The sequence below is a fragment of the Ischnura elegans genome, chromosome 12, assembly GCF_921293095.1.
Source record: "Ischnura elegans chromosome 12, ioIscEleg1.1, whole genome shotgun sequence".
NCBI lineage: Eukaryota > Metazoa > Arthropoda > Insecta > Odonata > Coenagrionidae > Ischnura > Ischnura elegans.
In genome coordinates this window covers 89499760-89515613 of record NC_060257.1, presented here as the reverse complement: position 1 = coordinate 89515613, position 15854 = coordinate 89499760, and the positions used below count along the sequence as shown (strand labels likewise).

The 15854-nt window shown below is 40.1% G+C and overlaps 1 protein-coding gene across 1 annotated transcript in view; it reads left to right on the top strand.

Moving 5' to 3' along the window:
* LOC124168746 (whirlin) overlaps positions 1-13526 on the top strand; it is a 521564-nt gene extending 508038 nt beyond the window's left edge. Inside the window, exons 16-17 of the mRNA XM_046547013.1 lie at positions 486-564; positions 11188-13526. Of these exons, the coding sequence (XP_046402969.1) occupies positions 486-564; positions 11188-11330 (222 nt within the window). The 3' untranslated portion in view covers positions 11331-13526. The remainder of the gene's footprint in view (positions 1-485; positions 565-11187) is intronic.
* Positions 13527-15854: the final 2328 nt, after the last annotated feature.

Below are 15854 nucleotides of genomic sequence, written 5' to 3'. Positions count from 1 at the left end.
ATTGCAGAACCACGATTGTAACTTTTTTATATCATAAGATAGCATTGTCTAGTATGAACTCCTTCAATATGAAACTGACAACAACACAGATATAATTTTGTTCAAAGAGACACACTTATCACCTCATCATTCCTTGCACAATAAGCACTTTCACGTGTACAGACTGGACTGCATCTCCAGGGGAGGATGAGCGGCAGTCTTGGTCCACGAAAGCCTTCCCCAATACCTATAACCAGTTTAAATAAAACTAACTTAAACTTTGCATGTAACTTGATTATTTTTCATTACTATAAAAGTATAGGAAGCTCGACCCCCCCTAACGACTTATTCTTGGCAAATTCACTCAATTGGTGTAAATAACTTTGCACAGGTCCTTGACTGGGTGCAAAGAGTCTTTTTAAATTTAGGACCTCAAGTGTATCTATTTATTGCAAGTACTTCGGAGCCATATATCTTTTGGCACTTGATTTCTCCCTTTATTATAGGAAGATGGAGCTGCTTTTGAAGCAGGCGGCTTGGAAGTTGGCCAGCTCATTTTAGAAGTCGATGGCCAGAAAGTTGAAGGTAAGAAGCCAAAACTAACACCCAAATCCTATTGGTCCGATGAAAAATGGCGAAAACAGTTATGTAATGTAGTATGTACATATCTTGCATGCCTGACTTGGAAAGCAACCTAGTTTGACGCTTAAATCCCTTTAATTTTTCTCACTGAAGCCTTGGTACCCTGAAAATTTAATTTACAGAGATTCAGGAAAGATTTGTAGAGGTTGCTCTTACATAAGAAATTCAAAGTCCACCACCAAATTTTATGCCACAAAAGTCACACTTACATTAAGTGCACTCAGGAAATTAAAATCAAGGGGGAAAAAATATATTTTTCCTCCGAATTGATTTTAAGCCAATTTGGTGATGGAAGATATACCCCAGCAGGACAAAGAAATCTTTTCCATATCACTTCATATATTTTTTATCACTTATTAATCTAAAAGATATCACTGATAATACAGTAAAACTTTGATTTTACGCAGTTGGAGGGACCGAAATATGGGCACTGTGTAAAGTGTGTAAAATCAAGAGTTGGTATTGAGGAGAAGTATAGTTTTCAGGATAACTCTTGCTCATTATTTTTAAAACCCTTAGTCATACACTTTTGTATAGTTCTGATTTGAGCCAGAACCGGATCCAGAAAAAGTCTCATATGTGTGCCTTTACGGTAAAAGAGCATGAAATCCTTTTCAGTCGTATCAGATATATGTTTCCTGGATTCAATTACTCATTTGGGGGCAAGAAAATGAAGCCTAATAATCTTATTTACTCACAAGCAACACCACAGATGACGTGTTACTTTGAGAAAAACAACGTTGCATTCCTGAACAATGTTTCCCATGGTTGAATAACATGGTAGAATTGCTAGCATTTCTGGCACTAAGATTACTTCTGTTACCCAGGAGAAATGTCGCAATGGTGATACTAAATGCTCGCAGAGAAGCTAATTTTTGAAAATATTCTCATTAAAAGCAGTTTTCAGGAAATCCGTTTAACCACCTGCAGACAAACAAAGATTGGAGATTGAAGAAATGAGATATCTGACGATAGTCATCCAAATTAACCCCATTAACAGGAAGCAAAATTTTGCTAATACATCACAAAGGCTTTACACCCTGTGGGCCTGGGTTCAAGTCCTGGCAGTAGCAGAAACTTATCAGAGATGGCATCTTCATCTTCGACCTGAAGACGCTGGCAGCAGTGCCAGCGAAACTGTTGTCATCACCAACAAACCTACGCGGTTGCTCCGGAAACATGGAGAAATTGTTATCAGAGATGGCCCTATCCCTACTTGAGAGTAATGTGGAGGACACTTCCAGTGCACCACTCTGTCCAGCAGATGGGACGTTAAGCCCTTTAAGGCCTATCATTACAACCTGGCTAATGCCAATATAGGGTTCCTATCCCCCCAGCCCTTACTTCATGGCACTAATGACCCCAGCTATCAGTATCCTCCTTCCAAATAGCATACCAAAGATAATACGGAGCACATAGGACCCGGGATATTCGGAAAATCAGATTTTTCCGGTGTTTAGATCACTTTTTTAAAGTGAGCTATTTAAATAACCGCGCAACTACCGTCAAAAATTATTAATAGTCCGGAACAATCTTCCTTCTTTATAATTTTTACGTGTTAAAAAACCATTCTCCCAAAATTCTCTGAAAATTTAGCATAAGTAGATAGAATCTACCGGGTATAGCTTCTCTGTCGGCATTCTTCCGCGAATTCAGCGCCGGGACCTTCGGCTCACAAGCCGTGTGACTCATCTTAACGTAATATTTTGCTTCCCCATGTCTGATAACAACACCGGACACTTTTTGTATTTCGATTTAATGGTACTTAGCCATTCCTGAGTTTAAAAGAACTGCCTTATCACTCACGTCTTGATTTGACTTCAATGATTGCATGACGATTGACGACGCGAGTTATTCTCCGAGGGCATTAACTCCCGTTCCGTTAAAAATAAACGCTTGCCACCTAGCGGAGTTAAGCTAATAGCTATTGAAGTTCCAACCATGTTTCATTTAAACCCACTGAAAATGAGATACAAGTTGAATCAGCTCTAATAAGCACGCCGCGCAATCAACTTTCCCTCGCCTCCATTCGTCCCGCAGATGTGGGGTTAGCCCGCGGAATGAGACAACATATGCTTTTACCATCGTGTTGAATCACCATCGACTTACGTCCATACTAGAAGTATGACTATCTTTTTTTGGATCACCTTGGAAGCCAAAATGCTGGCACGGGAGGATTTTTAACGGCTAATTTCGCCGTTACCTATATTTCGCTGGGGCGAAGGAAAACATAGCGTTCGCAAAATTCAAGAAAACCTTCCGTTAGGGATAGATATTCCGTAGTTCATAATTCCGGATTAACGACCATCTACTGTAATTACAATATATATGTTATAAAAAGCGTCGATCAATAAGTCAAATAATAAACGAAAGGTGATAATGTTAATATCTCCGGCGATTATTTGTCTTAATCACGCATACACGGCGATTGCCGTATATTTTAGGTTTCGATATCCTTCTACGGCAAATGTTAACTAAGAGCGATATTCGCGTTCGTAAAGGAGCCTGAAATATTACTGAGAGGTCGTAGGGGGAAGCAATAATTAGATTCGCGTTGTTTTTAGTTTCACGATCAACAGCGCGACGTCATTTCAACCGTTCTTGTATTCATTTTTGTAACTCATTTAGACGAATAAATAATGTAACTTCATATTGCTCCAGTCGGGATTTTCAAAACAAGTCGAAAGACAACTGCGTAAAATCAAGATTAGCGGCCTCTTTGGGGCTGGGGTTATGCTGCGCAAAATCGAAAAAACTGCGTAAAATAAAGAAAAGATGTAAAATCGAAGTTTCACCATTAGAATTCCCTATGCTTTCCGGCCGGACTTGAATGTCGCTGCGTAAAAACGAGACTTGATGTAAAATCAAAGTGCGTAAAATCGAAGTTTTACTGTACTATTTTTCATTGGAAATGTAAGCATACTTTGTCAAAAAAATTATTTTCACTATTTATGTCATTTTGATGCATAGCATAAGTTTTCCAACGCACTTGGTAGTGATCAATGCGAAGTGAAATAAGTGATCAAAGAAGAAATACATAATCATTTAGTAATCATATTCTGATAACCACTTTGGGGCGCTTCTGTGAAAAACATAAATTGGTGAAAGTTTAATCAATTTTTAATATGTACTTTCACTGGTGATACTAGGGTAATTCAAATGAAAACCTAAAAAGCGCAACAATTTTTTATTGTAATAATTATGAACAACTTTTGAAAATCATTTATCTTCTTAGTTTCCCTGGCATTCAGCATAAGTTTTCCCATGATTTGGAAGTGCACAAATGATATCATGTTGAAATAAATATTTTTATCATGTCTGTGTCCACTAGTGCAGCGTGGTTTTCACTTCTTCATTAATTTAGAAATGCTTGCGTCCTATTGCTTCTTTGAGTGCACCACAAAAGCATAAGGTCTAGAGAATAAGGAATACAATTGATGGTCTGAACTGCCAAAGAGGCTGTATGTGGTGGGGCATTGTTCACTGTTGCAGTACACCACAAGTCCTCGATATTTTCTCCAGATTGCTGGGTGAAGATGAATTTTCAACATATCGGAATGATAATGACTGGTTACTGTCTCTCCCCTGCCCATGCAATGCTCAAAACTAACCCTTTTTCATCCCATCAAAGAATATGCATGACATTCCCGGCAGGCAGCCAGGTGAGATATTTCTTTGGTGTTGGTGACGAGCTGTTATGCCAACCCTCGCTCTACCTTTTTTGTACCCCGTTTACCACTTTTGAACTTGCTACCCTACTACAAGAATCACTGAACTGAATATCATTCTGTGATGAATTTCTATTTGTTTCACTCCTTCACTACCCAAAAAAGATAAACGTGTAGATTGCTGCTCTGGCATGGAGCACACATCTCGTTATGGAAATTGTTGTCTTCAAAGGATGTGGCATCAATTTGCCATCTGCATTTCACTTTGTTAAACTCCAAACCAGGGCCGCTTAGAGGGGGGTAAATGGGGCAGACTGACCTGGGCCACAGAGTTAAAAGGGGTCTTTAGGGTCTTTGAGGGTTATCGGGGCTCGTGTTAAGGGGGGTGACGGTTGGGACATGCAAAATCCTTGCAGAGACTTATCATCATCACCAGCAACAGCAGCCATGAAGAGAGAAGAAAAGAAGACCAATATGATGGAGAAGAAGAAGTCGGCTATAAATGTAGGGATGTGGAATGATGAGGGCAATGATGAGGGCGGGGAAGCTAGAAAATAACAAAAGGGAAATCCAGAAAGGGAAGTTAGATATCCTAGGATTATGCCAAGTGAGGTGGAGGGATGGTGAGGACTATTGGGGTGATGGGTATGGGGTTATATGTAATGGCGGGGAGGAAAGTCAGCGAGGGTTAGCTTTAGTATTAAACTGGAAGGTGGGTAAGCCTGTGGTAGATATTGACCAGGTAAGAGATTTTGGTGGTAGAAATTGAGGCACGACCCACCAACCACATTGGTTCAAGTTTACATGCCCACTAGCAATCATAGGGAGGGAGAAGGAGATGAGGTGAATGAACAGCTCGAGGAAATAATTAGAGACACACCGGGTAAGAAAACTACAGTCCTGATGGGAGACTGGAACACTTCAGTTGGGAAAGGGAGGGATGGGAACGAAATAGGAGAATTTTGTCTAGGAATACGGAACGACAGGGGAGAGAAAGCAGCAGAATTTTGTAGGAGATACAAATTATTCATCACAAACACGTGGTTCAATCATCATAAAATGCAAAGGTACACATGGAAAAGTCCAGGGGATATTGGGAGATATCAGATAGACTACATTATGGTAAGACAGAGGTTTAAAAATAGTGTGAAAAACTCACACGGCTTCCCTGCATCGGATGCGAATTCAGACCACAATCTAGTGCTCATGAAATGCAACGTCAGATTCAAAAGGCTTATGAAAGTTAGGAAGGCAAAGAAATGGAATATAGAAGCTCTGAAGGGAACTCTGAGGAGAGAATATCAGGAACTAGTGGAAAATTGTATCCTGGAGATTAGAAGTACACAGATCGTGGAGGAAGGGTGGGATAATATTATAACGGGAATAGTCCAAGTGGCGGAGAAGTCAATTAGCTACTTTGACAGGAGAAGGATAAAGAAACCTTGGGTTATGGAGGCAATGGGAAAAGAAATGGAGGAGAGAAGGAAGTGGAAGAACGTGGACACAGAGCAGGGCAAAAGAATGTATAGTGAACTAAATATGTAATCGGTTACGACGTGAAACTAAGAGGGCAAGGGAGGCTTGGTGGAAAAGACAGTGTGAGGAAATGGAAAAGTTCCAGAAGGATGGAGGAGTAGGGGCATCAAATGGCAAAGTTAAGTCGCTATCGGGTGGCAAAAGAGCGCAAACCATGCCTAAAATTAACGCTAAAGATGGAAGGATGCTAACCGAGCGAGAAGAGGTACAGAGTAGATGGACGGAATACATGGAGGATCTGTGTGGTGAAAGAAACAGGCTGGAGAGATTGACTTAAGAGGCGGAAAGTGAAGTGGAGGAGGATAATCTTGGGCCGGGGATATTAGATTCGGAAATAGAGAGAGTACTTCGTGATATGAAGGCTAGGAAAGCAGTAGGTGTGGACAATATTGCGTGTGAGCTTCTGAAGAATATAGGGAAGTATAGTAAGGAAAGGCTTTTCGAGCTAGTTCGCAGGATCTATGAGGAGGGATTTTGGCCGCAGGAGTTTGTGAAGACGGTTTTAATTCCGCTTCCGAAAAAGAAGAAAGCTGTGGAATGCAGAGATTAAAGGACTATCAGCCTAATATTGCATGCGGCTAAAGTGGTACTGAAGATGTTAAACAGACAAATGGAGGCGAGGGCAAATGAGTATTTGGGCAATGATCAGTTTGGTTTCAGAAAAGGAAAGTCAACTCGCAACCCAATGGCAATAATGTTAAAATATTTCTTGGAGTGTAGGTCAACTTATGTTATGCAAAAAAGTACGAAGTATAAATATGTACAAAGTTAAGCCCTGATGATAGTTTAAAATAAACAGAAACGTTGGCTATAACTTTTTTGCATAACATACGTTGACCCACACTCCAAGAACTATTTTAGAATGAATTAAACAAGGTCAAGATAAGGAAAAAAATGAATAGCAATAATGAGGTCCCTGGTGGAGATGAACCTAGAATATGACCAGGAAATGTATGCCTGCTTTGTTTATTTTGAGAAAGCGTTTGATAGGGTGAAGTGGGTAAAGTTAATGGATATTCTTAAGAAAAGAGGTGTAGATTGGAAGGATAGGCGACTGATTCGTAAAATCTATATATGGCCCAGACTGAGCAAGTGAGGGTAGCGGACGGGGAATCTGGGTGGGCAAGCATTGGCCGAGGAGTGAGGCAAGGCTGTCCTCTATTGCCGCTGCTGTGTATGCTGAAGAGATGGTAAGGGAAGTGTGGGATGAGTTAGAAGCTGGGATAAAAGTAGGAGGAATGATGTTGAAATCAGTAAGATACGTGGATGATCAGGCACTGATTAGCCAGTCAGCAAGGGGACTGCAGACTCTAGTGGATGCGTTAGATGAGCGGTGCGAGGAGTATGGGATGAGGATTAATTACTAAGGTAATGCGGTTTTGTAATGCATCGCGAGCGAGGAATGTGAAACTTGAGATAAAAGTAGGTGGGGAAAAACTTGAGCAGGTTGAGCAGTTGAACTATTTAGGCAGTATGTTAGAGGAAAATGGACTCAGTAGCAAGGATATCAGGAAGCAAATTGCGCCAGCAAAGGAGGCGTTCATGAATAGGAAGGAGCTTGTGAGAGGATCACTATATAAGAGTTTAAAGAAAAGGTCACTGAAGAGTTTGATCTGGAGTGTAACTCTCTATGGTGCGGAACATGGTCAGAAAGAAGAGGAGAGAAGATTGGAGGCATTCGAGATGTGGGTATGGAGAAGAATGGAGAGGGTGAAATGAACGGAGAGGAAAAGGAACGACGAAGTGCTGGATATGGTTGGCGAGGAGAGGCAGCTTTTAGATGAGATACGCAGGAGATAGAAGATATGGATGGAGTTAGTGCTTAGCGGGGAGGGGATATTGAAAATGGTGTTAGAGGGTAGAATGCTAGGAAAACGACGGAGGTGTAGGAAAAAAATAGGAATTTTAGGCAGATGGCCGTGGATTCAATGACACCTTCGCATGTGGGCTGGCAGGTCTTCCTCTGGTGCAGGAAACTACTCCTCGGGTAAGGGTGCCAAATCCCTGGGGTCCCGTTACCCTACCGGTGCCAAGGGTCCTCCCCCTTTCCCTCAAGGCGGTGCTGCCTTTCGGCGGTAGCGCGCAATGATTTGAATGATACACGGGCTATTTCTCTTCAGGGGAGGAGGTCCTCACACCCAAACTCTACCCCCAGCCACAGGAAGTCTGTGGGTGGCCCAGCTCCAAACTACCAAATCAATATTTCGCAAATGAAAAATGAGTGAGACTGCTCACAATTCGATAGCACTGTTAAGGTTTTCATTTGATTTTCCCTTTTTATTTTATTGGAATCACTCATTATTAGGGACATGCAAAAGGTGGGGTTATTTTATAGCCAAAAGTGGTGTTATTTTTCTACAAAAGCGATGTTATTTTGCCCTGAAATCGGTGTTATTTTAACGGCAAAATAATTTATGTTGATTGAGAGCCATCCTTCCAGTGGCCCACCCATTGCCCTAAATTTAGGATATTATTGATCGGGAATAATTAAAGCAATAATATACATGGAGTATTGACTGAATTAACCTATTTTACATATTTTATCCTTCGCGTAACCATATCTCTAGCTTACATAGAGAGAAATTACTTTTAAATGTCTGTAATTTCAAATGAAATATTGCTATTGTGATCAAGTTGTCATCTTTTACTTTTGTTCTCATATCTGTTAACACAGTGCTATAGCAGGAAAGAAATCTTTCTCAGTCCATGTTTGCAGAAGGGATCCAAATTGCTTAAAGGCACTTAGATGCAAACGATTTCTCAGACATTTGAGCTCCTGGATTGCTTTAATTACATCCATTGAACCCCGGGAATTTTACTTTTGTAGTAATTTCTGTAATTCTCCCAACTCCAACTTCTCTGTCTCCATTGATTCCAGGCCATGAATTTTTTGTTTTTAAGTCAGGGTTCATGTCTGTAGACGGAACTTCTTGGGGATCAAAAACTGAGATCTTTTCAAATACCTATTTTTCTGCTTAGGTCTTCTACCATAAGAGAACTAAGTTTGGTTGACGCTTTTTCAGCCATCTGCATAGGTATTGACTTTACAGCAGCTGCTTTAGAGGTTTTCATGTTTTGCAGATGTAACAAGTGGTTTTATCTATAAAAAAAAAGTACTCTTATGAACTTTCTGGAGGCTCATTTTTAACTTCCTTAACTCTTTCAAAATGGTGGAGTTCTCTCCTTAAGATGAATGCGGTACTGCGCTCCATGAGACTCTTCGGTCCCCTCTGTATGGAGCATTTATGTTGGACATCTGTTAAAGGTCTTGCAGATAATCAAACACTCTCAACACCAACCTTTTCTGATCCTTCCTAGTGGGCATTTTGCATTATCTTGGACTCTGAGGGTAGTTGGTCTCCCTCCTTTCGTGGTTTACAACCCTACCAGCAGCATTGGTTTGCTGTCAACTCATGCTTTGTTCATGTGAATTAGCTATATGGATGATTGTTGCTTGCATGTAAATTGCAGACTTTCAATTGAATTCCTCGATTTATTCTGAGAATATTAAAATTTTGAATGAAGCTCTACCATCTGCATTAACGAATTTAATGCATTAACAATTTCCATGTTGATTTTATACTGAAATCGAGATATAAGTTAATATTTGTGGTAGAATTTCGTTTAAAAATTGTAAACGCTGCCAAAAGACTAAGAATTCAATTCTTCGTTTATATTTTTTGAGAAAGAACCATATATTTATTTCGCATACTAACTGAATGAACAAGTGTATGACTGCGGTCCCTTGCCACAAAGAGAGGTAATAAGAGACGAGGGTCTAGGTTCATGCTTCCGGATTTCGGAAGTTACAGATTTTGCCAGTCCATGGTGTTGGCCTGTGTTGGGTCCCGAAACTAAGACTTTGCGAACCCACAAATATCATAAAAGGAGGAGAGCAAGGAAACGTATTTTCGGCATTAGGCCTGCGTAGGAAAATCTCAGACGAAAATTTTCGCCTTTCGTCTCCCGGGTCAAGAAACGTCCTGCCGCATATTTTCGTCATTAGTAGCGAAAGGGTTAACTCTTTATAGAATGTGAGTATTTGATAGTTTGAACCCTCCAGTAATTGTATTAAGTCAACCATCAGATTCCCAGATTCCAATGGCATTTTGGCTACTTTGTAGACATCGTGAATGCGGTTTAGACATCCTCCGGACAAACAAGTCGCCTTATTTCCTCGAGGGTGTTTCTTTGTGGAAACCATGAATTTTCTCCAATTCATGGGCGATTTTCACCAACTCAGACGCGAATTTCATCATTTTTTTCCTTCTGCTCTGCATGGAATTGTTTTTCGATGCGTAAATTTAAGCCGTAATTTTTTCACGGCATTGGCCGCTCACCGACGCGACTAATTTCCGCGGGCCGCCCATCCCGCCACAGCGCCGTGAAATCCAAAGAGTCATCTTGTCGGGAAGTGGCCTGAATTTTACGGCGCTGTGCCGGGAACGGCGGCCGGCGATAAGTCGTTTTGGCACAAAGCTGCCACAATGTAGCTCCGTGTGTATTTCACGGAATAGACGGCGCACAGCCACTTTTTGCCGCTTTCAGACTTTTGCTTTGCTTCGCCCGTCGTCAACGGCACGGCACTGTGCTTTTAAATAACCATTGGTCACAATGCATGTCTGCAAGCGAGTCGACTCGCGCAGTTGACGGCACGGCGTTGTTGACGGTCAGCAAGGCAAGGTTCAATCCGGCCCGGCGGTGCGCCGTTTATGGCGTGAAATACACATCGTGCTACCTTGAGGCTACTTTCAAACGCAACGACTTTTCGCCGGCCGCCGTTCACGGCACGGTTCCGTGAAATTCAGGCCACTTTCTAACGAGACATCTCACGGCGCTGTGCCGTGAACGGCGGCCCATGGAAATTCGCCGCGTCGGAAAGCGGCCAATGCAGTGAAAAAATTACGCCTTAAATCTACGTCTCGAAAAATAATTTCGTGGGAGGAGAATGAGCTGAAGAAAAAAATTGTGAAAATTGCGTCTGAGTTAGTGAAAATCGCCCATGAATTGGAGAAAATCGCAATTAACACGAAATTCGCGTATTCGCGGGAAAACCCCGGAAATCGCGTATTTCGCGGGAAAATCCCGGAATTCGCGTTAAAATTCGCGTTATCGCATTTGCGACTTTTGCATGTCCCTACTCATTATCATTAGATGTGATATCAAATTTTGATTAACAATGTTATTTTTAACATCACTCTTTATCATTTGAAGCATTTTAATTTTCAACATCCAAAGAGATATTTAAATAATATTTTTATGTCATAAATTGATACCTTGTCGATGTAAAAATGATGTATGATGCTGCTTGGGAATGAGGATACTTGAAGCCACCTGAACTCAATCTGTTTGTTGCTTACAGGGCTTGGGCACCAAGAAGTGGCACGACTGATCGCAGAGTCCTTTGCAAGAAAAAGCAGGCCGGGGATAGAGTTCTTGGTTATAGAAGCTAAAAAGTCAAATCTGGAGCCAAAACCTACAGCTCTGATCTTTCTAGAGACTTGAAAGTTGTCTGCCTCAATGGAAGAATGGACGATGTGAAAAACTGAACTTGCCTTCTCCACGTTCCTCATCACCCCCAACCCCTCTCTCTCTCTCTCTCTCTATCTCTCTCTAACGTTCTCTCTCTCTCTATCTACTTCTCTTTCATCCCATCTGATGCCCTTTGATCTCCTCAAGGAACCCAAAAAGTGGAAGCCTAGACAAAGTGTGGCCTTTTGAAGCCTCCCGTGTTCTATTCTCAGTTGCATACACTGAGTCCTCATTGCTAACCTCTCTGCAATGTTATTGTAGACTGAATAATATTTAAAGAGAGAAAACTAAGAAAAAATATTGTCTTGTTATATACAATGTGCCAAAATAGCCTATTGTGGCTTGTATGAATGTATGATAAACAGTGTGCGCTTTTAATAGTGCTACAAACTGCTTAACCTATGGCCACTGTAATATGTCTCTCATATTTTGTTGATAGACGGGAAGCGAAAAAAAGAGTTGAGGATGCTGTTTTCTACCAATGTTAAAACATCAGTAATTCATTTCTGATGCTTGTTTAATGCAGAAATACTTCTCCAAGGAGATGTTGCTAGTGATTCGTATTAGTGAAAGGTGATCCACTCACGTAAGCGGGAGGTTCAAGCATTACGTAAGCACTCCATGGGATAACAGGATTGCATAATTCTGCTGATAAGTGGGGGGGAGGGTGTCTTGGATGGTGTCTTAGGGGAGGGTGTATTGCTTACATTAGACACACAAGAGGTCTTTTTCTTTGTTTGCGAAGAAAGGAGTGGTGGTCGAGCCAAGTATTTGGTTGGATTGACGCTCAAGTTAATTTTTTTCTATACTACACAGACTGCCTGGGTAGTGTATACTATTATGTCTATGTACCACTTATAATTTTATAGCATATAAATTATAGATTAAGTGTATGTACTAATAAATGCTGATAAAATATTTAAAAGAACCCTTTTTATGGTAATCATGTGATATTGCTGAAGAAACACTTTAATGAGAGCATAAAATATTTGCTGTTCTTTGTATCAAGTAAATATTGTAAAATCAAATTCTCTTTCTAAAGCAAGTGGGGAGATGGTAGGGGTTTGACAAATGCATATTTTTGCTTACGAACGGGGAAAATGGCTAAAACTGTGCTCACGTAATACTTGAATGCTTCCCACTTCCTCATATTCATCAAGCCTCCAATGCAAGCACCCCCAGTTATCGGACTGGTAGGTACACACTTCTCTACGGTCCCTCGGCTAGATTGCTATTGATAGAAAAAAATTGAACTCCTATGCAGATAGATTAGTGAAGAAAAATGTCTGTAAATGATGAGCCCCATTATTTTGTGTTTAGTAGCCACCTAGTTTTCCAATACAGCTCTTTTCTGTTGAATAGCTTTGACTAGAGGCCGGAGCTCCTGCAAACGGTGAGTTAACTTCGCCGAGGTGAAAAATAACATAAGCACAGAAAATTAGGTAAGAGCGCCAATATTGCAATGCAAATATTTAGCCACCCTTATCCATTCTTGTGCAATGGAAAGGAATGATGTTACAGTAGATTTTCTTATAATTGTTGCCTACTCAAAGATATATATGAATGAATAAAAATATATATATATACAAATTGACATATTTATGTCGCATGTTACTTTTGTGATCATGTTTTGCATTGTTCTGTTTTGTTGATACTTACCCGGGGTCACGGTGGGCAGGGAAAGAGCGGGGTTTTGAACATATTCGTCGTGTGGACTATTATAAGATGGGTTGGAATAATTTGGTCAAGCTGTGATCATCCATGTTCCTTTTATGCCAATGAAAAAAATGAAAAATTGCCTCATGTGTCTAAATAGATTGGGATTAAGGCTGAAGATGCCCAAATATTAACATATCTATCATTGCCTTAAATGAACATTGTACAGCTAAAAAAAAACAAAGTACTGTTATTTCTGCAAACACTTTTCTCCCCTTTCCCCCCAACTGTTAATTGGGTCTCCACCCTACCCATAATCCCATCTCGCTCCCCCCTTCTCCCTTCCGATACAATTCCCCTTGCTCTTTTCTCACTCCATTGCCAGATGCCTATTTTTCAATGTTTACAACTGCAATGGACACTGTCCGCTAAACTGTAAATAACATTGCCAGCAATTGTGACACTTCCACAATGATTTTTGTAACTGGAAAATAAAGAGAGCTTCTTCCAAAAGCGCTGACTCCACCGTTTCTTCAATAAAAGTTTTCCCCCTTTTTGAATCACTTACTCTTTGCTGATTATGGTAGGTTTTGATTGATGGACCTGTATTTATCTGTGTTTTGTTCCGTCACCAACTTCTCAAGCCATTCACAGAGGAAAATCAACATCCATTCTCATGCAATGGAAAGGAATGATATTACAATGGATTTTCATATAAATTGTTGCCTATTGAAAGATATATGTGAATGAATATAATATAAAACACAGATAGGAACACAAGCACATGACAACGACATAGAGGTGGCACGGAGATGGAATGATGGCAACTTAAAGCTGGAATTGAACCAAGAACTTTCAGCTTAAAAGTCCTTTCCCTCTCAGCCCCTTGGCTAAATGGCTGCCTCCAAAAACAGTGGTAATTTATGTAACTTCAATGGTATTTATGAGCTACTGGTGCTTCTGGCCCTTATGGGTATCACCACCCATGGTTCATCGTTGTTCATTACTCTAGCGAGGGATTTGCCACTTTCAATGAGCATTTCTGTATAAGCATCTCAATGAATTAAAATCGAATGGCATAGTTGACGGAAATAGCACACCCCAATAATGAAGTCAGGATACTGCTGTTATCACTAGTATTGAAATGCTGCCCAATATAAGGGCCTATTGGAGTGGCTCAAGGATGCTGTATAGTAGGTATATATAAGGATGTATGTATATGAATTGAATTATATCTGATTGTGCATGAATAATGCCACTTGGATCAGATGATGCACCAGACTGAGAACTTCCTTATTAGACAGATTGAATTCTACCAACCAGAAAGCACTCTAACCAACCAAGCATCAATTTGCCTCTTTCTCCATAAAGTTTGAGTTTTGAGAGTATAAGTTTCAAGTGTGGCAATCCATACTAATAATGGAACGTCTCTCAGTTTTCAACCCAAAGGATTGGTATTGATAGCTGAGCGAAGAGCTCAACCAAAAAAAAGCCACTGGTATGTTATTATATCTCATTCTCAGGGTGGGAGACCTAGTTCGTCTGGTGCACTTTGTAAACCCCTCAAGCGCAGCGGGCATTTAATTGAATCCCATCCCAACGGCCGGATGAGATGTAAATGACTTCGCCTTTTTGGCATGCTATCATTCAATAATTCATAACTTTCATAACATATGATCAGTATCGTTGAAAAAAAACATAATATAATTTGCTACTATATGATAATTTTTCTAGCAATTTGAATTAATATTTATTATTTTATGTATCTCATTCTCTAAACTACTTAATGAATAAATTTTCAGTTTTCAAAAATTTAATTTTGTTTCGATGCAGATCCCAGTCAACACAACAATTATGGCCACAGTATGGCCGAACTGTGGTTTACCTGTGGCAACTATGGCTATGGCTAGCCACAGCTTGCCATACTATGGCCAGACTGTGGTTGTCATGCGGCAAGCCATAGTGTGGCTTGCCATACACATATGCAACTATGGCCACACTTTGGAAAGCCACAACTGCCACAGATGATAAAGTTTGTTTACGGTTGCTATAGATGCAGACTTGTTGATGAGTTATCAAAATGAGAGTTGGCTGATTTCATTGATATAAAGAAAGTGTGTTAAAGAAAGAATAATATGTATTTATTTCAAGAGAAAAGGCTTCCACATTATTTATTGATTTAATCTATTTCAGCGTCTTTCCGTGAGTACTGTGATGTTGAAATGTGGAGAGGATTAGATAGACTACCGTAAATGTTGTAATGACTAAATATGTGATTTTACCTGTTACAGATTGGTCCACAAGCCTAGCTAAAATAACTTGAGGTGGATGTGTAACATGTTATTGTCTCAAATCCAAGGCAATATTGTAATACTAGCTTATCTGTTCTATTGTAATACTATTTATGTTATCCTACTCCACGTACTAATATCTACCAGAAATCATTTCTGATAACGGGATCAAAATTCTGGAATTCTCTCCCTGAGGATCTTAGACAGAGGGGCTCCATCCATGCTTTTAAAATTAAATTGTACATGGATTTACTCAGTGGAGAGCTTAAATAAACTCCCACGAAAATACAGCCTATTATGTACCATTATTATGTACTATTGCCCAATATTCCGTCTGCCTATGATGTCAAATTTCAATCCTTGTTACGTGTTATTTCTTTTTTTTATAGATGCGTATCAAACAACTTTACTTGACATTTTTCATGAACTTTTGCTTTGATGAGCCATTTTTTGTAAATTGTGTTTTTTGCTCCAAGGGTTTTTTCCCAGAGCATAATAAATATCTATTCTATTCTATCTGCAATGTTGTTATGTTTTTTTAGTGGCTAAC